Source organism: Dermacentor albipictus, chromosome 7 (assembly GCF_038994185.2).
Source record: "Dermacentor albipictus isolate Rhodes 1998 colony chromosome 7, USDA_Dalb.pri_finalv2, whole genome shotgun sequence".
Taxonomy (NCBI): Eukaryota; Metazoa; Arthropoda; class Arachnida; order Ixodida; family Ixodidae; genus Dermacentor; species Dermacentor albipictus.
In genome coordinates, this window is record NC_091827.1 from 12,269,109 (window position 1) to 12,294,207 (window position 25,099).

At 46.3% G+C, this 25,099-nt stretch overlaps 1 protein-coding gene across 2 annotated transcripts in view; it reads left to right on the plus strand.

The window, feature by feature from the left end:
* Window positions 1–711: 711 nt before the first annotated feature.
* LOC135904420 (mucin-5AC-like) overlaps window positions 712–25,099 on the plus strand; it is a 35,888-nt gene continuing 11,500 nt past the window's right edge. Inside the window, exons 1-6 of one of the 2 annotated variants that reach the window (XM_065435218.2) lie at window positions 712–1,072; window positions 7,456–8,630; window positions 12,095–12,314; window positions 18,790–18,920; window positions 19,719–19,918; window positions 21,816–21,912. In XM_065435218.2, the coding sequence (XP_065291290.1) occupies window positions 823–1,072; window positions 7,456–8,630; window positions 12,095–12,314; window positions 18,790–18,920; window positions 19,719–19,918; window positions 21,816–21,912 (2,073 nt within the window). In that variant the 5' untranslated portion in view covers window positions 712–822. The remainder of the gene's footprint in view (window positions 1,073–7,455; window positions 8,631–12,094; window positions 12,315–18,789; window positions 18,921–19,718; window positions 19,919–21,815; window positions 21,913–25,099) is intronic. The other variant, XM_065435219.1, reaches the window with a different exon arrangement.

A 25,099-nucleotide genomic window follows, 5' to 3' on the forward strand; every position in this document is an offset into this window, starting at 1 on the left:
ACTATAACGACGCCCTCTCCAATATTTGTAAGCCAACAGGTACGCTAGGCCATATAATATGGGAGTGTGCTGGCTCCCCAGGGGCCAAGGAAAACATTGACAGTAGAGAAGCCTGGGAGGCCTTGCTCTAGAGCGAGGCTGAAGGCGACCAGCGTTGAGCAATCCGCCTGGCCGTTGAGGCCGTGAAGACTCACCATCCTCAACGTGCGGGGACTGCTTCGTCCTCCCACCCTACCTACGTGTAGGTTAAGAGGCGGGCACCCCAGCTCGGTGGAACAATAAAGTTTTCAATCAATCAATCAATCAATCAATCAATCAATCAATCAATCAATCAATCAATCAATCAATCAATCAATCAATCAATCAATCAATCAATCAATCAATCAATCAATCAATCAATCAATCAATCAATCAATCAATCAATCAATCAATCAATCAATCAATCAATCAATCAATCAATCAATCAAATAACTCTAACTCGGCAGTTTCCTGTCGGATACGCCTTGCTTGTCTACAGCGTTCTGAACGGAATGTGGTTGGCAGAGCATTAGAGAAAAGGAATGCTCAGTGTACACCACTTATGAAAATTATGCACGACAAATTAATAACTATTTGTGCCATTTCCTCCCTTCTCCCCACACCCATCGCGAATGTTTCCTCCTTGTTATTCCACCCGCTTCTCGGCCATCCTCTCGTTGTAGGTATGCGCTACCCGTCGAATATCATCATCATCCACTGAAGCAGCGGGTGCTCCTCGAGAAGAGCGCGCGTCGAAGCCACGAGCGCAGAGAAGAAGCAGGCTGAGCAATCGACCAGGTCGCCATGTCTTCCGAGTTTTCCAGGCGCCCAATGACGACCGGTTCAGACGACTCGTCGTCCCAAAGCAGCGATGGGTCTGAAATCAACGTCAAACATGCCGGCGTGAGGGGTGATGACACGGATTCCTCGCCGAAGGTCCTGCTCACTGATGTGGAGCATCTGCTACAACCGAAGGTGCCGCCCGGCTCGACCGCCGAGAAAGGCACCGTGTCCGCCGTTAAGCGCGGGGTCACAGATGCTGCCAAAGGTACCGGTAAGTGCTTCCTTCTTCAGTTGGGGGCTTATAATTTTCCCCAAGCAATAATAGTCATGAATCTTACATATGGGGCCTTCACCATTCGCACTCTGGTTTCCTGGCCGCAATGTTATATCCAGCTGATGAATAGGAACATGCCGTTAATGACGTGAAAGGGGGAAAGTAATTGCGTGCAAGATAGATGAATGATATGTGGGGACATGGTAAATCCAAAAAGGCATATTTCTTTCTGAGTTTGTTTTGGAACAGTTACAACAGTGGTGGTGCAGTCGTCTATTAACAATAATAGTCATCAACGCATTGGACACTTGCTTTCAATAGGGATTGAACAAGGCTGGTGGATTGCCTGTAGGTACTTCCACAAGTAGGGTACATGTAAGGCATCAGGAAAATCACTCTTTAATAAACATCGATATTGATTCTTGTGGTAAGTTTTTATGGTGCGTCAGCGGTGCTGCAAAGGTGTCATTCTTATTTCTGCCGGTATGCATATTACTACACTCAATTTAACACTACCACGAAGCACTTCCGGCACACAGCAAGCGTCCTCTGCTTGTGTTACTACGTGTTACGTGTTCATGCAAGCGGCGTGGTTTGTGTTGGTCTCGAGGTTTCTTTTCTCAAGAACCATGAACCGCCCTTGACGCGCTGTGGGCTGCCAGCCTAGCGACTGGTGACATGTGAAGCTGCGGCTTCTTGCACCCCTGCGATGGAACAGGTGAGGGCAGTGGCTGTCTGTATCCGATCGGCGCCAGTATCAGTGCGTTTTGCGGCCGTCACTTCACTCCGGAGGATTACTACCACAATAGAGAGTTTTAGCGTGTCCGGTATTAGGGGAAAGGCAAGCGCAAACGGACTGGGCGTTTTACCGGTTGAGCGGAGGCGCAAACGTGAAAGGCCTGCGTGGTGCAGCAACCCGGTGGCACAGATATAACACGGACAAAAAGAAAGCTGATACATCAGTAAGTACATTCTTCTGCTGGTCTAAGTTCTCGGTAGGAGCGTAATCGTGAACACGTTCTTGCAAAATGTTCAAGATGTTGTACACTTGGTTACAGTAATGTATTGCAGCTCTGTGTTTAGCTGGATAAGCTCGATGTCACATCATGGCGCTGAGCCTCTGAAGGTGGAGCTTAGCCCCGATCACTCGGCGAACGAGTTGAGGTGAAAAACAATGGCTAGGATGGAGAGTAAGTATCATGCAATCATCTGTAACTCTCCTAATATGAGACGCTTCATTTAAGTTGGCGCGTTAATGTTTTACTTTAGGTGTGCCATAGGCGTCCGCAAAGTTAATCTAAATAACGGCACTAATTCCATGGCTGAGCTTACTAATTACCTTAGCAAAGACAATATTTAATAACAATAAACTACCCTAGGTAAACTTAACTGACCAATTAAGCTCGTTAATAACTAACCTAACAAAGCTAATTATAACTAACCTATTTGAGCAAATATAACGAATAACTAACTGGACTAATGAACAAGGAAAATATATCTACGCTAATTATTGCAAATTAAATAACTAAACTCACTAATACTGAACCTGGAATTGAATTCGAATTCTTGGGCTTTACGTGCCAAAACCACCTGTCCTGGTTGCTTCGGGGCTATGGTGTTCGGCTGCTAAGCACGAGGTCGCGAGGTCGAATCCCAGCCACCGCGGCGTCATATCGATGGGGACGAAATGCGGAAACACCTATGGTCTTAGATTTAGGTGCAAGTTAAAGAGCCCGTAGCCGCTAAGCCACCAAGGTGAATAAATACCGAAGCTAACTTCACTACATAACTAATTGAACTTTCTAAACCAAAAAAGAAAGCTAACTCAACTGAGTAAACTCACTAACAGTTAGCCTAACTAAGGTAACTAACTGAACAAATATGCAAATAACTAAACTAATTTTGTAGGTAAGAACTAAGCCTGCCTAACTAAGAAATAAGTAGTATGAGTAGCACAACTACTTCATCAAAACTAATTCAGCTGATTACCTTAATAAGCTAATTCAGGAACAAAACTAAACAATGAACTAAGTGATTGAACTAATAACTAAGTGATTAACGAAGTACTGCTGTGGAGCCACCTGTCACCCTTCTGGCGAAAGTGCGGAATTTACCATCGAGTAAATTTGGCTCTTTACAGGCATGACTGATCTGTAAAAATAAATAGTTTAGCGAAACTGCCATTGGAACCAATTGCATTGTTTGGCGTTGTGCTAGAGTTTATGGCACGGTTTTCTATAAACCTCCGGAGGAGACATGGGGGCCGACCCCATTAGCCCAGTGACTATGGCCAAAGGTATTGGAGGACTCATATTCGCATCACGGCTGAGCTCGAAAAAAACACCTGTTTCTCTCCTGATCGTTGGTTATACGGATGGTAATCTGAGTCCCCTTATCTGCGTAATGTTTGTAGTTTTGAATAATTACAAATTATGTCTGTATGCTCTCTAAAGCACTTCGTGTGCATGCATTTATTGGTGCTTTCCTAACGTTCGGTTGCCGCTGACATGCTTGAAGGGTCCCTGAAACGGTTTGGACGAATTTTGTAGGCGCGTAGATTACACCTACAGTAAAACATTAGCGCCAAAATTTAAATCGAGGTGTCTCATATTAAGATATAAAGTGCGGCTTTGGGCCGGTTGGTACATGTATGAGAAAAAAAAACGAATAACAGCGTAAACAACGGGACATGAGGATTCAGACAGCGTTTCGTCTTTCTCAGTCTGCATGTCCCGTTGTTCTCGCTGTTATTCGCTTCATATTAGGAGAGCTGTGGAAGACTGCAAATTGCCGACCTCTCTAGCCAAGCTTTTTCTCCTCAACTCGTTTGAGTGATTGGGGCTAGGCTCCGCCTTCAATGGCTCTGCGTCATCTACTTCCGGTTGTCTTGGAGCCAACCTCGCCAGTTTTACCTGGCCGTCGATGGCCCGCGAAACCTATCCAAGCAGCGTGCTTTGCGAGAGTTCTGTCGCAGCGCCTAGTGTGGCCGGTATACCGGTAACCACAGGCGCACGGAGCGTTTTGACGAATGGGCAGAGGCGTAACATCCCTCCCTATTAAAACCACGGGGGTGAAATAGCTTTAGCCCATACATAAGTGTGCGGCCTCATTGGCCTGCACGGTGCAGCCACCTAGTGGCGCAGAGTTTCAGCAGACAAACGCTGAGGCAATATTGCTCTAACCAGGTGTAAAACAGCTTAAGCATTTAAATAGTAAGTTTTCACGATTACACTGCTGCCAAAAATTTACACGACCAGTAAATAGAATACTCTGGGTTACTTCTATATTAGCTCTGTCTGTTTAAGCGTTGTGCCACAAGGTGACTGCTCCGTCGAGGACGATCACGTCTCATGCTTGCGCCCCGCTCATCCGGCAAAACGCCGAGTCCGCTTGCACTTGCGCTAACCCGAATACCTGACCCGCTGTAACTCTCCTTTGAGGTACTAATCCTCCAGAGTGAAGAGATGGCCGAAAAATTTGTAGATGCTGGCACTGATCGGACACCGACAGCCCCGATGCGCTGCAGCCACTCTGCTCGAATGCTGCCTTGCAAAGGGACTCTCTGTTCCAGCTTGCCACGTTGCCCATAGCTAGATTTGCAACCCACAGTGCAGCAAGGGCGATCCATGGTGCTCGCGAAAAGAAAGCGCAAGACCATCACTGCCTTCACAGCTCGCGTCCATCCGGAGAACGTTGTTAAACATGCAGACGACACTTGCTGCGTGCCGAAAGTACTTGAGTGTAGTGATAAATGGTCGTTGTTTATTCGATCTCTGTTACTTCTTTATAAAAGCAAATTAACCATCATTCCAACTATAACGAGCAACGTGTGTTCACCTTAAAGTTTTAAAAATTATCGTTAACACGACTTTGGTAGTCAGTCGAATAGCTCGCTCCACTGAAGTCAATTGGGCTGACTACATAAATTGCGAGGAGGCGGCTGAAAACTCAGGGGTGCGGCGCTGCGGCGATCGATAGCGGTGCACATTTTACAACCTTATAATAAATTGCATGGTTTACACTGAGCGCCTAAATGCGTCATCTAATGAACAGGAGCACCTAGCCTAACGGCTCGGTACGTTCGTGAAAAATCGTCAAAATCGTTTCAGGGTCCCTATAAGAATTCTTGTTTGATCATGTCCTCATAGAATATTTTCGATGTGTTGCGGATTCCTAGTCTATAAAAGAGTCAGTAGCGATTGAGCAACAAACGCGGGAGAAATGCATTAGCATTACATCGCACTTTGAAGTCCCGCATCCCTGAGTAACACAACGTTCACCACATTGGAACGTGTTGTTCAGGAACTCAGTCGACACAAGTACTGCCTCTTCAAGTAGCGAAGTGCAACTGACGCTGACCTAGTGCAAATAGCCGGCACTCTGTATATAGATTGCGAATTCAGAATCGGCAACTCAAGGCGAAGGGTACTGGCAGAGCAGTCAATAAGGGCAGAATGCGCGGAGTGAAAGTCGAGGCCGAGAATTAGGTCGTAGAGGCAATGAGCAATCACGGTGAAGAGGACAGGGGTGTGGCGGCCGGCAATGCTGACTCGTGCCTTACACGTGCCGATAATAGGCACAGTACCGCCATCCGCAACGCGGACGCCGCGTGCCGTCGTTGGGGTGAGGAGCTTTTTGAGTCGTCGTCGGAAGGCAGCACTCATAATAGAAAGATGTGCGCCTGTATCGATGACTGCAGTGACAGGATAGCCGTCAACGTCAACGTCAAGAAGGTTTTGGTTCGTTGCTAATGTGAGCAGAGGATTTGAGGGCATGGTCGACAACGCAGCTTCACTTCCAGAAGCTGCAGTGCCTAGTTTTCCGGCTGGGTCCGGGAGGCGATAGGCGGCGAAGAGAAGCGGCGGGGTTGGGGCGAACGAGACTGATGGCATCGAGGTGAGGGCGAGCGGCTGTAGCGAAAGTTCGGAGCAGGGGCATCAGCAACAGTGGGTTCATGGCGGGTGGCATAGGGAACAGAAGGTCCAAAAGTGCGGGAATAAGTGGCGGCGTATGTCCGAGGAGGTGGTGGCCATCGGTTGCGGCAGTGACGAGCGACGTGGCTGATGCGACAGCAGTGGAAGCAGTTCGGCCTGTCATCAGGGGTATGCCATTCGGACGGGTTGCGGTGAGATATGGCAGAAAAGGACTGCCGGGGACGAGGACGGCCGGTAGAGAACTGGGTACATTGGGTTGAGACGTTGTACAGACGGAGTTCAGACCCATGTTCTCAAATTCCTGTCTGACTACGGCCTGAACCATCGCAATCGTGGTTGCAGGCGGATCGGGAGGCTTCGCGGCAAAAGCTGGCGGACAGGCGGCATCGAGCTCGCGGCAAACAATACGGGTGACGTCGTCACAGGTGGTAGCCTGACGTGGTCGATCCTCACATGTAGACGTAGCAGCAGTGTTGGGTAGCCGCGTGATGTGGTGTGTGATACGACCGCTCTTAGTCTGTTCAAGGCGACGGCATTCTTTAATGATGGCGTCGATTGTCGAGACGTTGCCGAAAACAAGCAAATTGAAAGCGTCGTCGGCGATGCCTTTTAAGACGTGTGACATGTGACATGTGATGTCTGAACACGAGACGCAAGAGCCTTTCTCGCGGCAACCTTGCGGCCAATGGGGTCGCCGAACAATTCCCTGAGCTTTTCTTTGAAATTGTCCCATCTGGTTATCTCTTCGTCATGCGTCTGGTGCCACACGCGTGGGGGGCCGCCGAGAAAAAAGATGACATTGGTGAGCATAATGGTTGGGTCCCACCTGTTATTAGCGCTGGCATGTTCATACAGCTTGACCCTTCGTCGACGTCCTGTCCCTCCGGGCCAGAGAACACACCAGGGTCGCGATGTTGGGCAACCGTGACGACGGGAGCAGTCGGACAAGCCGAAGCCGTTGCAGAGGTGGTCTCCTCACCCGGAGGCATGGTGACAAGCTCGATGTACTCCGGAGTTCCGTGGCGACGACGGGGATCGCTCACCTCCACCAGAACGTTACGTGTAGAAAAATACAGACGGAAGAGGCTATTTACAAGCTATTTACACTGAACTGGAGCCAGAGCGCAAGGCCGACATTTTCTCGCGCGCAGGGCACAGACCCACTTCGTCGTTGTTCTCGTGGCGGCTCGTCTCTCGGGTATCTATCTACCGATAATATCGGAGTACTATATATATATATATATATATATATATATATATATATATATATATATATATATATATATATATATATATATATATATATATATATATATATATATATGTATGCAATTCATAATGCTAACTCATTCATGTACACCGAATTGCGTATCGTGGTAAAATACCGATTCAGGCATAATGTAGTGTTACATTGTCGTCGCTTCACAATTTGCCTCGCATGTGCAGCTAAGCCAGGTGACGCCATGGCCATCGTCGCTCCCCGAACACCTTCTGTCAGGTCGGCCACGAAGCGCTCACTGGACTACAGCACGGAGAGTATAACCATGGATCGTGCCGTCAGACCTGTGCAGCAGAACCTCGCTAGTGTCTGGCAGCGACCGCTAGACCAGCGAAGCGGCCGTAAAGGGGGCGAGAAACCGGGCTACGACGACGAGGAAGGGATGGTGGCGTCGCCCCCTGGCGGCGGAGGTCGCGGCGCAACGGTCGCCTGGGCAGCACCAGCCAAGCCTGCGCTGAACCCTGGCACTGCCGCTGGGGCCCCATCTGAACAACCGATGGCCAGCGGACCAGAAGTCACTGCGAAACAGCCGCCAGGTTCGGGGATGACGGACGCAAGCAGGCGATATTCCGTCGCTGCATCTCCGGAATCTCCCGAACAGCCGAGAAAATCTTCAGGTGGTGTCGCCGGAGCACCTACGCCACAGCGCAGGCAATCTTGCGTTGCTTCTCCTGAAGCGCTTGGACAACAGCGCAGAAAATCGCTAGTCTCTGCTACCTTGGCCGCTGGCTTACGAAGACAACCTTCAGCCGTCTCACTCTTGGAGGGCAGAGGTACCCGAAAATTATCATCTGCCGGCTTTCCATGGGCGCTCGACGATGCTCGAAGGCGATCATCCGTCATCAGTCAAGGACCAGCCGGCAAAGCGAGCGGGAACCACGATGAAGAGTCGTATTCGTCCTCGCCACCTCGCGAAGACACTGCTACAACTCCAGATCTTCCGTTGATGAGGCGTCTTCCGGCAAATGTCAAGCCACCCACCGAAGTTAAGCGCCCATCGGTAACTGTGAAGTCGCCCACCGCACTTACGGCACCTGCTGCCATGCCGGCTGGAACGTCCGAGCCACCGGAAGTGACTGGTGCTGTGACGTCGTCGGCTGAACCGGAAAAGACCATTGCGGCCGAAGGGGTGCCACCGGCGCTATCGTCAACGACGTCAGCGTTGGCAACGCCGGCATTATTAGCTTCACCGACCCCAACGACGCCATCGGTATCACTGGTGCCACCGGCTCTACAAGCACAGGCACCGCCGAGTGCCGTTGCGAAGGCCGTTGGAGCTGAAAAGCTTGATTCGAAAAAGACTGAACCTGCACCGAAGAGCACCTGGTGGACATCGTTGGCGGTAAGAAGCCGCAACCAACACCCAGAATTTATTATGGGTCATTTTCTTTTGTTAGTGCATGAGACTTGAGAAGTGCGATTAGGGAATTACTCGCTCTTGCAGTTTTCTGGTTACCGTAACGCTTAACAGCACATACTTGACATTTGGCGGTACACGCTTCTTGTGCTTAGATCCATATGTGCTCAACTGAAGCCCTTCTCCACTGCGTGACGCAAGGCTTCCACTATTGTTCGTGTGGCTATACATGGAGGCTATCGACTGCTGTGTTTCCTTTGACGCACTCCGCTGTGTAGAGGGTAGCGAAAAGCACAACACAGCAGCTATCAGCAGTCTAGCGGAAAGAGGAGTTTTGTTTGCGTAGGAGAAAAAGAAGCGTAAGCGCTCTGCTGGGCAAAACTATGGCGGTTTTCCATTGGATTGCCGTATTTGTTCGAATATAGATTGACCTTTCTTTCCCAAATTTGTTACCCACAATTACCTATCGACCTACACTTCTAACCAAATAATCTTGACCTATGTTCCTGAACAAAGCTAGGAAATACCGAGCTAGCGGGGCGCCTCCGTCGCACCCGCCATGAAGCCAGTCGCGAGGTTATTCAGATTGGCCTTAAGAAATACTGTGTATCCAAATCACTCGACGGCACTCGAGGATGAAGTCGTTTTAGGTGCCGAAGACGACTTCTCTGGCATTTCGGACAAGGATGCGGTTTGTTGCATGGACTAGCGAGATAGAGCAGCCTGCAAAGATGTCTCATGTCTTTAGTATTGCTATAAAGGTACGGGTCGATCAATATTAGAATTTTACTCTTCTTTATTGCTAGGCGAGTTCAACACGTAGTGGTCGACCTATATTTGTGTTCGACCGATTTTCATACAAACGCATTACACATAAAATATATAACATCAGTGCTCGTCTATGTCCCATTTAGTATGTCATTTTCCATTTTTTACGCTCTTCATACATTGAGCTAATGTAGTGCGAATTTCTTATTGGATTTCATTGTATGTCACTTTCGCACAGGGCTCAGCTGAAATCTTGTCGCCCAATGGCAAGCAGGGTAAACAGGGAACAATTTGTTCACTCGCGTGTGCCGGAGTCGGTACAGCTGGGACACATGTGCGACAGAATGGCGGATGTGGAGGGCACAATTTTATCTTACCTGCCGCACCCGATTCCTTCGGAAAATCCTCTCCCCTGATCGCAGAAGCGGGTGGGTGCGTCGAGCAACCCTGCCACTACGTAACCTCAAGGACTCGTGGCGCCGCCTGGAGAAATGTGCACTATAGGGCTTGATGCAATTAACGTGAATGTTCTCGCGAAGAGACGAGGCAGGTCTAGGCACAGTGTCAGAAGGTCGATCTGGTTATTTAAGGGAGAAGTGCGTATCAACACGCGTTAAGGCTAGTGAAACAGCGCCACCAGCTAGAAGGGAAGCCTTGGAATGGGAACTGAAAACATCTGTCAACAGGGAACCAACTGTCACATATCTTGATTACCATGGTCGTGTCTTGTCAACGAGGTAACCAACTTTGGACAGTTAAGGGCGTGGCCGATGGAACTGAACCTTCTGCGTACTGCAGGGACCTTGAACGTTTTTGGAAAGCTGTGCGTGTGGCATATGTGTTCAGCGCATCTCTCAGTCTATGTAATAAGCGCTGCCCAAGTAGTGGTTGCTTGTTTGGAAGCCCGCAGAACTATCCGCCTGACGTTCTCAGGTGCAGCAACGCAGCTCAGTTCATTGATCCGAGAGAGATCGAGCGCTTGAATCTTGTCAAAGCTTGAGCTCAAAGTACTGCGCCTATAAACATTTTGATGCATTCATGCGCTTGCATGCGATCTATCTATCTATCTATCTATCTATCTATCTATCTATCTATCTATCTATCTATCTATCTATCTATCTATCTATCTATCTATCTATCTATCTATCTATCTATCTATCTATCTATCTATCTATCTATCTATCTATCTATCTATCTATCTATCTATCTATCTATCTATCTATCTATCTATCTATCTATCTATCTATCTATCTATCTATCTATCTATCTATCTATCTATCTATCTATCTATCTATCTATCTATCTATCTATCTATCTATCTATCTATCTATCTATCTATCTATCTATCTATCTATCTATCTATCTATCTATCTATCTATCTATCTATCTATCTATCTATCTATCTATCTATCTATCTATCTATCTATCTATCTATCTATCTATCTATCTATCTATCTATCTATCTATCTATCTATCTATCTATCTATCTATCTATCTATCTATCTATCTATCTATCTATCTATCTATCTATCTATCTATCTATCTATCTATCTATCTATCTATCTATCTATCTATCTATCTATCTATCTATCTATCTATCTATCTATCTATCTATCTATCTATCTATCTATCTATCTATCTATCTATCTATCTATCTATCTATCTATCTATCTATCTATCTATCTATCTATCTATCTATCTATCTATCTATCTATCTATCTATCTATCTATCTATCTATCTATCTATCTATCTATCTATCTATCTATCTATCTATCTATCTATCTATCTATCTATCTATCTATCTATCTATCTATCTATCTATCTATAAGAGAGAGAGAGTGAGAGAGAGAGAGAGAGAGAGAGAGAGAGAGAGAATGCGAATATTTGGACCGTGTCAAGGTGCAAGCTGCTGCGAGCAGAGAAGCGCATGTGGTGAGGTGTGCCTCCTGACGCAACGCCAACCTCGCCTCCTGACGCAACGCCAACCTCAGACTTTGCGAGCCGACTATGGCTTGCTTTGTTATGGGAGTCGCCTACGAGTTGCTATGAGATGATTTCCATCGGCCGACATGTGGCGCAGCCCAATGCTTCCGTGAGTGCTTGGGCTGGTCGTGCGTTCGAATTCAAAGCTGCATGACCCGATGTGAACCTGGGCAATAGTGCCGCTTCATCCGCACGCATGGCGATATGACCTCCGATGGCTGCTCTCGTTCGAAGCTAATCCCATGAAGGGGGCAGTGGACTTATAGGAAATTTCTCCAAAGCGATCATCCGTGATGAAAGCCGTGCGCCTGTGCTGGGGACGCTTGTGCCAACTTGTATTACGGTAGGTGTCCGGCGGCGGATTTCGAACGGAAATAACCTAGCGACAGGCATGAGTTGTTGACTAGGTCGTAAGAGAACCGCCGCAATTCAGGTGAAGCGGGCCTCCGGAGCAGAAACTGCTGTGCGTTAGACCTGAATTCGGACAGGCTTGAGCTGCACGCCGCCATGTTCATCCGGGGCCATGACGTGGATCCTTGCGTGACGTCTTTCTTCCCTACAGCAGTTACCGCTATGTTTTCGCTGGCTTCATTATGGTATGGTCTTAAGATTGCGCCAGGTACTATTTCGTGGTTTCGAATATGTAGAAGCTGGCGAAAAGATCCTGATTTTTCACGCTGCTATGGGAATATTCCAGCAACCTTTCTCTCTGTCCGGATCGCCAGTCAGCAGCGGTGGTCTGAGCTCAAGCGAGGAGGCTCCTGTGTCGACTCATCCGTGGCGGTACCCTACGGCTGTGGGCGACAATCAGCGCGCGCAAGCTCACTCCAACGTGAAAATGAAGCGCGCGCCGCACGTCACAGAGGACCTGAAGGATTTTGGCGCGCTCCTTGGCAGCACCGTCGGCGTGGCTGCAGGTTAGTCTACCGTTGTTACATACACTTGTTTTTTTCGCCGTCCGTAAAATTTTGTCTGTATTAGCAGCTTGTAGCGTGAGATTGTTGGCACCTGAGTGCAGCCTCACATCGGCGAATGGTGCATACCTTCCAACTCTCCCGAGATTTTGTAAAGTTCTCGAATATGAGCTCGTTCTATGATTTTGCGAATATTGCGTAATGTTTTGTGCAAAAGGATTTCTTCATGCGAAGAAAAAGTTTCAATGTTTTTCATGTATGGGGCACCGCAAGGTTGAAGAAGAATGCGTGCAGAAAGGAAATTTTGTGGGACTAGCTTGCGCAGCCTTCTTGAGTAAGTGCAAGACGCCGTGTACTAAGGGGATACTTGTTTCGCGCAAACCAATCCAGTGTATAGTTTCCGAAGCAGGCGAAATCAGGAGCAGCCTCATAGCTGAAAAATTCAGTGCGTTAAATTATGGCGTTTTACGTGCCAAGAACACGATCTGATTATGAGGGACTCCGTAGTGGGGTACTCCACAAAGTTGGACCCCTGGGGTTCTTTATAACACACACCTAAATTTTGAGTACACGGGTGTTTTCGCGTTTCGCCCCCAGCGAAATGCGGCCGCCGTTGCCGGAATTCGATCCCGCTGCCTTGTGCGTAGAAAGCACGACACCATAGCCACTAAGCGACCATGGCTGGTTAAGTCAGTGTGTTGTTTCTCAGCTCTGCTGTTTCAAGTTGACTGCTGCTTGTGTGCTGCCTCTAAATAATAAAGCGCGAACGTAGGCGGGGGGAGGGGGGACCCCTTCCTTTCCCCTTCGTGGGATTTTCCCCAATTTTGTCACAGCTTGGCATGTATGATGGCGATAGCCTGAATAGGGTGTTGTTATGCCGGTGCATCGCGTTGGGAGGAAAGTGTGGCGAAAGTCACGCAGGCTTTTTCGAACATGAGAGCTATACTAAGAAAGCTGCACCCCCTGACATTTTGCCACAGAAAGAGCAGATAAGCACACGAACGGTCGACTGCGAATAGGGCATAGCAATATAGAATAGCGCAATAACGCGCCAGCCAATATATCGCGAATTAAAAACGCGAATAGAGCTGCCCTCAAATTTCGCATTAGGATCGAGTATCGTAATTATCGGTGAACGTTTTTTGGAAACTTGGCCCATGCTTAATAATAGTGTCGGGTGCAAAAAAAAAACGAATTTGCGCAGTAAAAGTACGTTTTATTGACAAAAGGTGAACATCAGTTAAGAGAATGCTGTATAAAGAAAAAAAATATTCCAGTCTTAGAGAGGTTGTTACCTGAAGGGACCAACATGCACTCAACGTATTGCAGTTGTTCTAATTGGAGCACTTGATCTTCCACACCTACTTCATTTCCAGCACTACACGAACTTGCTCGTATGGCACCATGGATGCCATCTTGGTCGTTAACACTTGACACGCGATACTGACTCGTATTTGTGAACTTAGTGTACTATGAAGGAGTTGCTAAGTCCAGAGACATTGGCGCCACCACTCTTGGGCAGCGGAAATTTGCAATGACGCGTTGTTTGAAAGTCAATACGCGGGGTCTACGCGCTTCAAGGATAGAATATATACGCAGAAAGGTGATAACTTGGGGGACCAGCATGCCGGACAGGGTTAACAGTGTTCTCTAAGCATGCAGCAAAAACACTTTAATCGATTAGTTTGAGAAATCTCAAAAATGCCTTAGCTGTATGCAGCACAGCCCTGACGATTGGGTAAACGAACAGGGTCTATGTATTTCATCATGCATCGTTCACGCGCCAGAACGTCAGGAATTGTTTCTGGGACATGAAAGATGAAATGATCCACAAATTTAGCATGAAAGTGCGCTTGTGGCACAGGAAGTTATCATTTTCCGTGATTAATTCCTGCGCAATATCTTCCTGCGACATCATGACTTTAGTGCGTATTGCCTTCTATGTCCTTCTTTATATTAACTCAGAAACGACTATGCAAGATATACGGATATGAAGTCAGATGCTGGCGAAACTTGTCAGAAAGTGGAAATAATTTTATCGAGACCGTTGTTTGTTTGCAGAAGACAAAAAATACCCGTAATGTGACCTTCAAATACCGTGAGAGGACAAGGATAATTGGGAATGAAACATCGGTATTCCAATCAATCACAAAATTTACGTCTTCGTGTGGATGCTTGCACATGTAGTTTTTTACATGTACGTTTACATGAAAAAAGTATTCCTTACTATAGGAATGCATGAAAATTGAAGGCGCGCTTGGGTATGCCTACGTGGATGAATGCGAAAGCATAGCGGCCCCGTCAGCAGAAGCGCCGCGAGGCCCAGTGGCGTCACTGGCGGAGTGACGTGACTCGAGTGGCCACATCAGCCGAATCGCCGCGACGTGACCAACGGTGTTCGTCACAAGGTTTGCACAAAGCAAGGTCATTAGTTCGACTCCCACTAAAGGTCGAGGGTTCGAGTGTCTTACCTCTAATTAACAGTATCCTAATTTCGCCTTAGCGAACACCCCAGGCCGTGGCCTTGAGTGGCATAAGTATACTCTAATTAAAGGCAGCTTAATTACCTCTAGCTTAAATAACTTTACCTTAATTGCATTCGCCCTAATTAACACCGAAGGTCGTGGGTGCAACTCCCACAAAAGGTCGTGGGTTTGAGTGCCTTAATTACCGTATTTACTCAATTCTAAGCACCCCCTTTTTTTTCACGATCGCGATGCCCAAAGTGAGGGGGGGTGCTTAGATTCGAAAAATCTAGAATGACCCCCCCCTACCTCTTTTCGCTGCGACATCACGACGAGATGGGTGCGAGAAATATTTTATTTTGCAAACATTCAAAAGAAAAATCAGTGCACACAGTGAACCCATTGCTTGTGTCGGATGCTCAGTTGCTATCACTGCCACTCGAGTTCGTCATACCGCTTGAACCACCGCTCTCGGTATCCCACAGCAGGTCGTCTTCCGTTCCATCGAAATGGTTTGTGATTGAGCAGTTCTTAAATGATTTGACCACAACGTCCACTTGGACCCGCTTCCAATCATCCGAAATCCACTTTGCGATGGTTGATGGGGGCGCTTTCTGTAGCTTTCGCCATACATCTGTACAGTCCGGCTGTACGGCGTACTCGCGCCGCGGATGCCGTGCCACCTCGGGACTCCGACGGCTCCGGCTCGATGACAGAGTGAGCAGGCGCGCTTGGCGGCCTTGGCTACACGCGCTTTCTAACAAATAGGTAGGTGCTTAGATTCGCAAGCAAACTTTTTTCCCAATTTTTTTTCACGAAAATAGAGGGGGGGGGGGTACTTAGAATCGGGGGGTGCTTGGAATCGCGAAAATACGGTAACTCTACCTCAGGAAAATGTGCAAATTAATTAACTTCGCCTTAAATGACAGCAAAGGTAGTGGGTTCCACCCCCATCAAAGGTCCTGATTCCGAGTGGCTCAATTAACTCTCTTAATTATACGCACCCTAACCAACTTAGCCTTAATTAGGACCAAGGGGCGTGGCTTCGAGCGCCCTAATTAACTCTATCTTAAATAACTGTGCAATTACCTTCGCCTTTATTAACACCAAAGGTCGTGGGTTCGACGACTTCGGTCACGCCAACGCAGACGCCGTGTTTTCCGCCTCATGGGCCATTTAATTCTATCGCAGTAACAGATTGTAAACTTTATCTACGTATAGTCAAAACAGCGCATAGGTGCGGTTCAACCTATATTTATATTCCATTAGTGTTGATGGGTGACTAAGCGAGAAGGGGAAGTCTGCATGATAGCTAGGTCTTTTCCTACATGCGCATCCAATCAATCAATCAATCAATCAATCAATCAATCAATCAATCAATCAATCAATCAATCAATCAATCAATCAATCAATCAATCAATCAATCAATCAATCTATCTATCTATCTATCTATCTATCTATCTATCTATCTATCTATCTATCTATCTATCTATCTATCTATCTATCTATCTATCTATCTATCTATCTATCTATCTATCTATCTATCTATCTATCTATCTATCTATCTATCTATCTATCTATCTATCTATCTATCTATCTATCTATCTATCTATCTATCTATCTATCTATCTATCTATCTATCTATCTATCTATCTATCTATCTATCTATCTATCTATCTATCTATCTATCTATCTATCTATCTATCTATCTATCTATCTATCTATCTATCTATCTATCTATCTATCTATCTATCTATCTATCTATCTATCTATCTATCTATCTATCTATCTATCTATCTATCTATCTATCTATCTATCTATCTATCTATCTATCTATCTATCTATCTATCTATCTATCTATCTATCTATCTATCTATCTATCTATCTATCTATCTATCTATCTATCTATCTATCTATCTATCTATCTATCTATCTATCTATCTATCTATCTATCTATCTATCTATCTATCTATCTATCTATCTATCTATCTATCTATCTATCTATCTATCTATCTATCTATCTATCTATCTATCTATCTATCTATCTATCTATCTATCTATCTATCTATCTATCTATCTATCTATCTATCTATCTATCTATCTATCTATCTATCTATCTATCTATCTATCTATCTATCTATCTATCTATCTATCTATCTATCTATCTATCTATCTATCTATCTATCTATCTATCTATCAATCAATTGTTCATTTATTTATTGTGGCCAGGAGCAACATTAACGTGTGACTACTGGCGCATGCATACATTAAATAACAAACAAATATAATTGCTGGGAAATACAAGTAAAACAATAAATAAAACGAAGTTGGAAAATAAGAATATACATACAACAAAGAGCATATAAAAACAAACAGAAAAGCGCTTTGTTGTGTATACATACAACAAAGCGCATAGTAAATACAAATGAAATGGAGGTGAAGAGCAGCTGAACAATTGTGGAACTGTCTTACATCAACGCAACGCTGAGAAAAGAACGACGACAGCGAGTTACGAAAAATATTGAGATGATGAAAGTAAGCGTTATAAAGACTCTGTATTTTGTGGCCGCTTGAGCGTTGATGATGACAGGCAGGAACATGGAAAGGTCAGTGCTATCTGGGGATGTTGCGCGGAATACGAAACAGGATACAACTGAGGAGTCGGGACAGGTGACTTAAGTTTGAATAGAAATACAAGGTCAGCGCGATTACGTCGGCAGCGAAGTAAGGGCTGTGAGAGTAAAATCTGAGTGTCAGAACAAGGTCCAGTGTCCGTGCTTTGAAAGTGGTGATCAATAATAATAATAATAATAATAATAATAATAATAATAATAATAATAATAATAATAATAATAATAATAATAATAATAAAAACACTGATAGCGTTTGCAACGCTGCTGTAATTTTAGGAAGCAAGTTGCTCTTCTATATTTAGCCCCTTCCAGTGTAGTCCATTGGTGCGCATTTACAAAACTGAAGAGCGTAAAGAAACGCACGTAGAATAAAAAATGCAAGAAGCAAACTTTTGCCGACTAGCATGCCGTACAGAGTCACATTTTATGTGGTTGTTGGGTAACGCTGTACGAGTTGCTTCTAGCACTTGGCAGCGAGACGGGTTATGCTCGTTAATAGCCGAAAATTCACGACATGGAGGTTCAATCAGCCGTTTCACTGCATATTTTTGCGGTCCCAGTTTCGAACAGGAGGCGAAATAGCTGGTCTCGCATTCATTAGGATATGCTACATAAGAGGACAGTCGTCTAGCGTTGGTGGCAGTGCGTAGAAGAATATTCCTATCCATGTCAAACAAAATAGATTGGTAATAGTTATTGCAAGACACTATTACAGTTTTGTGTATTAAATGATTAGAATAGTAAGTCGTCCTAAATTGGAACATTATGCTTCTTAAGTAACGAATTTATCATTTAAGTAACGAATTTATCATTCGTGGTAAAAATAAAGCTTGTGTGAGTGAAAAGATGACGAAAATTAAGTGTAGTAACGCCACCCATTTTTTATTATGGTACCTCTCGTGTGACGTCAGCATATCCTGATTCACAAAGTGTGGCTTAGAATGGGGTTATGCGGTGACTACATGAACTCGCGCGTTATGGCACGGGTGACTTAAATGTAGGATGCCAGTTTTCTACAAGTCGCATATTAGGAAATAGAAAAACGTTGAAAGACTTCGAAACGAATGCTCTGTCGATTTATTCCGGCTTTATTATGTTCCGGTAGTTTCCTTTTAAACGTATTTTAATGCTCAGTGTAATACAGAACAAAAGCTACCTCCTGCCTGCATGAAGAATTTAGTGATTCATATAGTTATTTTTTTATCAGTATACGTAATACCTGCTTTAGTGCTGTTTATTTTATGCATGTATATAAATATGATGCTACGAATCGTGATTCTCCTCATTTATTCGCCTTATCTCGTCGAATAAAATTTTATTAGGATCAAATAGAAAAACACAATTCGCTACATGCAAGCGCCTGTATTGCCGGTTTCCCAGGAGGGCAGACGGCCACAGGACCTTCGGCAGCAGGAAACGTCAGCAGGGGGGCTCCGCAGCACAACGAGATCGACAACAGTCTGGATTACACATACGGACTCCGACTGCAACCTAGCCTGGAGAGCGTAGGGGTACGCGCGACTCCGCTCGCTGTCGACGATTCACTAGTCGAAACCGACTGGGCAGAACTGAGTCAAGGGAAATTGAACATTGACGTGCATCCAGTAAACATTGCAACTGTTCTTGCAACTGTTCAAGTGCTCTACCTCGAGCGTACTTGCGGAACGCGGGTGGCTTGCAGACGAACCCACAACCTCTGCATGACGTGTTCTCTGCGTTTCAGCAGTTGTGGCAGTTGTCTCAACGGCCTCTTTCTCGACAAGACTGTAAATATGCAGAGCTTACTCCACGCGCAAGCTTACTCTCCTTCTACTCTTCCTCGATTGAAGCTGGGTGAGAGTGAGCTACTCGTATACTGGCAGATAACGCTATAATCCACAGAACACGATAGACACACTCAGACATAATGTGGTCTGTGCGTCTCTGTGCCTCTCCTTTTGTGTTGTTAGGCTTATTGCGCTATCAGCAAATATGATGTACCAATTCGTTTAGTTTTTATCATACGCGCATATAAACGTGGCTAGGAAAAGCAGTTGCTGCCCCTATGTATACGAGTCCCCTTGCTACAGCGGCATTCCTAGCGTATTCGTGTCGGTGTTGCTAGGCCTGTGTTACGGGCTTGGCAGTGGATGCGTACTGTCAATCGCCAGGCGGTTTCGGGTTCGGCTCCCACCGGTGGGCATTCGACGCTTGAAATTAGGAAGACAACATTTCTCCTTTATCTCCCTCTGATTCACAGTCTGTTGGGTTCATAAGGCCGTGTCTCCACCATTCTGCAGAAGTCGTTTGCTTCCCTTTATTCTTCACAGAGTGACCTGGTAGCCCACCGGAGGCGCCGCAAGTTCAGTTTTGTTGGCCTGTGTGGCAGGTGCTTCGTGCTGTTCTCCTTGATCTCCGCAGCAGGTGGTCTGCTGTTCTTCACCTTCCACCTTGGACAGACCCTGTCCCAGAACTTCGCGACGCCGGGAGTGAAGTTTACCACCACAGTTGCCACCTCGAAAACAACTCCGTAAGGCCGCCTTTCCGACCTCGCAAGTGGTATTCGAACCATAAAGAGACCGAGAAAGAATGGTTGTCCTTTCCAGAAGGACACTAACAAAACGAAAAAAAAACTGAAATGCGTTTATTCGTTTTAATTCAGCTCCTACGCCAGACTTGTTTGCGAAGAGAGATCATGTCATGTTCGCAGCCTTCAATCGAGCCTCGTTACGTCAGGTTGGTTAGCTTTGCCTTCTTACGGCAAAGGCGCACGCTGCAATCTGCTTCGCCGCCACTGATTGCACGCCGCTATGATTAAGGCTGTGGATTTACCATATTCGATTTAGTGGTTATGCTAGGAGAATGCCAGCAAACTTTAGAGTAGGAAAAAATCGAGAGGCAGACATAGACAAAGAGACAGGAAGGTGGCTGGGTAGGAAAGAGCCCAAGGAACAATAAAATGAGTTCATGAGAGTGGCTTGTTGGGCTAGTTGGTACATGGTTATGCTATGAGAATGCCAGCAAACTTTAGAGTAGGAAAAAATCCAGAGGCAGACATAGACAAAGAGACAGGAAGGTGGCTGGGTAGGAAAGAGCCCAAGGAACAAGAAAATGAGTTCATGAGAGTGGCTTGTTGGGCTAGTTGGTACATGGTTATGCTAGGAGAATGCCAGCAAACTTTAGAGTAGGAAAAAATCGAGAGGCAGACATAGACAAAGAGACAGGAAGGTGGCTGGGTAGGAAAGAGCCCAAGGAACAAGAAAATGAGTTCATGAGAGTGGCTTGTTGGGCTAGTTGGTACATGGTTATGCTAGGAGAACGCCAGCAAGCTTTAGAGCAGGAAAAAATCGAGAGGTAGACATAGACAAAGAGACAGGAAGGTGGCTGGGTAGGGATCGATTTAGTGGAGCAATCTTGAATTCCTTGTAAAGGGCTTCACGTATACCTCTGCAGAAAGTTTAGTTTGATTCCGTGTTCTTCGTACGCAGATTTTCTTAAGGTTCTCACTCACCTATAAGGTGTTCTAGGTGGCGCTGCGGAGTTTTGGTAATTTATCGCGCCTGGTATAATGTGTGCGCAGATTTGACTAGTTCTGCACAGATGAAGTACAACATTCCCCATATTACCAGAAGGTATTATTCCTAACGAACTTTAGTTTCCAACGATGTAATTACTCCTTTTGATGACCCATGGAGCGGATCTAGCTAGCGAGACCGACAGTTGCTTGTGAATGCCTCGTTCACTCGTTATCTCGGTGATTTATTTGCTTCTACCTTCCAAGTACTCGAAGAAAAATAAATGATCGACCACTTTAAGTCTCCTTACAGCAATCGTTCGATGCTAGCAACGTGGTGTCATTTGCGACTAGCCAGGATACATACTAAATTATTTCCCATAATTGGCCCCAAAACTTAATATGTAAACCCCAATTGAAGAGACCTCGTACGAGCAATGTTTCATCTCGATCGGCTTTTTTTTTTACTGGGTATGTGGGGTCGGAGTGGACGCGTTTTCGACAATGTAAAAGTAATTTCTTAACTTTAGAATCTTTGCTCTAGAAGGATGGGTGCTTTCTTAATTGCTGAAGTAGACCCACCATCAACTCCCTGTCGCTTAAAACTACCATAGCGTTTGATCGAATATAATGCGTGCGCTCTGAAGTTTTCTCTGCTAAATTTTGTATGGAGCTGTACCATTGTTCTGTAAAAGGCACAAGTTTAAGTGACTCAGCTCACAAATGCAGCAGTTATTCTACGTTATTTTTTTTCTAAAGGTGTGGTAGTGTGCCGGCTGACTTTGCACATAGATTCAATCGTCGGCGTGTGCAATATTAAAGATAATGAATGCCGATAGTTATATTCGTGCCTTCGGTGGTGATATGCCACTGGGGCCTTTTCGGCATCGCACTTATCCTTTCGAAAACGCAGGCCTTCGAGTGTTGCCGCCAGCCCTATTCCCACCTCGTCGACGATGGAGACAACGGAAGCTACCACTGCTAGCACCACAAGGGCTTTGCCCTCCACAGTGAGTCGACGGGTTGTCTATAGAATTTATCCTAATTTAATGTTGGCCGGCCTACCCGGGCTATTTGCAAAGTACTTGTATACACTCGAACCTTGTTATAACGAAAAAAAGAGAGAAGCGGGGGAGCCAAAACTACTTTGTTAAATCCATAATTGCAATTTACTGCAATTTACGCCCAAAGGTGTTCATAATCGTAAACACAGACGAAGACATTGCGGCCCGCGGAACCGTTTCACGGGCACTGATGCGATGAAGTTTGAATAAAACAACAAAAGAAGTTTCGGCATGTGCAAACCGCTAATTAGCACGTTTTGAGATGCCATTTAGATAAGTGCCTTTTGTTCCATTGTGATGGCCTTTCGCGCCCGTTTTCCACTTGGCTCGTCGCTCCCGAGCAGCATGTGACGCACAACACAGCGCTTTGGTGTGTGATAGAGATGGCAAGCGAACTTCGCGGCGCCTGCTTGGTTCGTCCGGCTCGGAGCTTCCGAGATAGCTCTGCTGCCATTGCAATCTCGGAGGCCACGCTCAGCTGCGAGAGGGAGAAGTGAGCGCACGGCCTCGGAGTGAACCCCGAGACGGCGCCGAGGAGGTATCTGAGGCCAGGTCCAGCTGCGGCCTCCTGCGCTGCGTGCTATACAGAAATAGGGAACTGAATGCACGGATCTTTCTCACCGCCGTGCGCAACCATAGTGCGACTAGCGCAGGCTTGCATGTGACCCCTGAGATTGCGCCGGCACGATTTCGGAGGCCACGCCCAGATGATGCCTGCCTGCGCCGCAACCCGCGCAGTAGAAGTGATTGCACAACATTTAGCACCGCCGCTCGTAGCAGCGCAGCGCCGCGCGGCTCGCGCATCCATTCGCGCACAAGAGGGAGATGTCAGCAGCGAAGTAAGATAGGGAGCTCCAGCTTGTGCGCATGTGCGCAGCTAGGCGTCGCGGCTAGGAAGACCGGCTCGACGACTTACTCGATTTTAATTTTAACGTGACAGCATTAAGGAGCTCGTGTCGCAGAAAAGCCGGTTTTGTCGGCGTTGGCCGTGAGCGAAAAATCCCGGAAGGCAATTCACAAATAAAAACAACTTGCAAGGTGGGCTGGGAGGGAATCGAAACAGGGTCCCCGGAGTGTGAGACGGAGGCACTGCCACTCAGCCATGAGTTCGATGGTTCAAGCGGGACAAAAGCGCCTCTAGTGAATGCGGTGTTGCCTTAAAAACGTGCACTAGAAAGTTGTTCTGTGGTGTATATCGGTAATTATGAGCATGCAAATTACAGAAGTCGAAGTTAAACGAGTAGCGAAGTACGTTACCGCAACATTTCTTCTGCGCTTGGCGCACACGGAGAGCCATCTTGCGACGAACAAAAAAGACCCCCCTCTTCGCGATGTACGGCCCTGCCCCGACAGGTGGCATGCAACTCGCCCGCTTTTCCCCTTGCTCTCGTTTGAGCGCATTGGGGCCGTGCGGGGACCGGTGCGAGGATGCCCCAATACCCTTGAGTTTAATAAGTTTTCTCGCTCTCTCCCCTTCCAACAGCCAGCGTGCGTCACTGGAACCCTTGTGTTTAGGCGACGCGGCTCCTCTTTCCGCTCACAGCGCGATTCCTAGGTGCAGCGTCCGATGCCGGACGCATCTGACGTGATCGCTGCGCCATAGCGCGTCTGGTGGGAAAGCGTCCCCTGCGATGTGTGCCGTGCTGCTGGCAAGGAGTCATGCGTCTGCATGGTGCTCCTGGAACAAATAATTAGAAAAAAGTTGTGTTGTGGACTTAGAAGTGTTGTATATGGAATGTGTGGCTCAAGAGCATGCCGATCGAATGAGGGGGCGGTGCGAACGGGCTGCGATAACGCTATCGCGTTCCACTCTTGAAGGCGAAGCTTAAGCGCCCTCCAATGTTTGTTGAACTGCCGTGACCAACGAGTTCAGAACCCCGCCGAAGGCGATGTACTCGGCGCGAAATGGTCGGGTATTATTGTTTTCGACGGAATCTAGTTCGTTATATCCATTGGCAGGACAATTTCACTTCGTTGAGATGAGGTTATAAGTACGTGGATCTCTATGGCTACTTCAAGGGGAATTTAATTTACTTCGTTATATCCCGTTTCGTAATAACACGGTCCGTGTGTAGTACTTCACGCTCTTTATGTTACTTTGTTCACTTACACTAATTCCCGTAAACAGCGTGCTATTGACTACCGGCTACTCTTTATGTCGATGAAGGCAAGTCTGCCGGTTAGTGTGAGTGGCTACACTATAATCATAATCATCATCTTCATCCTCTTTTTATAGCACTACCAAGACTAAGACCTCTCCCAGCAACGATCAGCAATTAACCCCCCTTACGACACCTGAGATTGTTGTATGTCTGCAAATGTCTTAATTACGCCATCTAGTTCTTTGCCGTCCTCAACAACGCTTCCATTCTCCAAGGCATCTTTTCGTTAGCAGTAATGCAAAATTTGTTATCTGCACTACGTTGGCCACCTCCACCTTTTAGTCCTAATGCCAGTCCTAATGAGGAAGCCGATATTCTAGTAGAAAGTCGGCTTCCTCTTCTTGTTCTCCTATCCACACGACTACGTTCCTCTGAACGTTACACCTAGCATATTTTTTTCGTTCTATCGCTCGTTGCACTTTCTTAAACATATATCAAGCCTTTAATTGTTAACGTGCCAATGGCTACCTGTGGGGTTAGTACCGACAGAATGAAATGATTACAGAATGATGGAATGCAAGGAATAGCGGTAATGGTTGTAGAATGGTAAAATGGTAGCATGCAATGATGGCGGTATGCTGCTGCCAGTAGCGACATGTTAATTCATGGGAACTTTTGAAACCGCAAAAAACAAGGACAAGCTGAAAGATAAACGACGACACTGTGGTTCAATGAATCCTAACCCACTTGTCCAAGCTCGCCATCTTGCTTCAACATATGACTTGGTTATTGGTGCAGTATTCCCTCTAAACTATTTTCATTCATCTGTAGATGTTCCTGAGCTCACCAGAGGGCCCTGTAAATGACCGCACACCGTGGTAAATATGTGGGCCAGTTATTGTCGCATGACTATATGTAATATGTTTTCGCTGGTGACCTGACTGCAAGTTGGATCAGCAATCGCATGGGGTGGGTAATATTTTACAAAACAGTGCTAGCGTAGGCTCGTTTGTACTTCTTATAGCTAAATC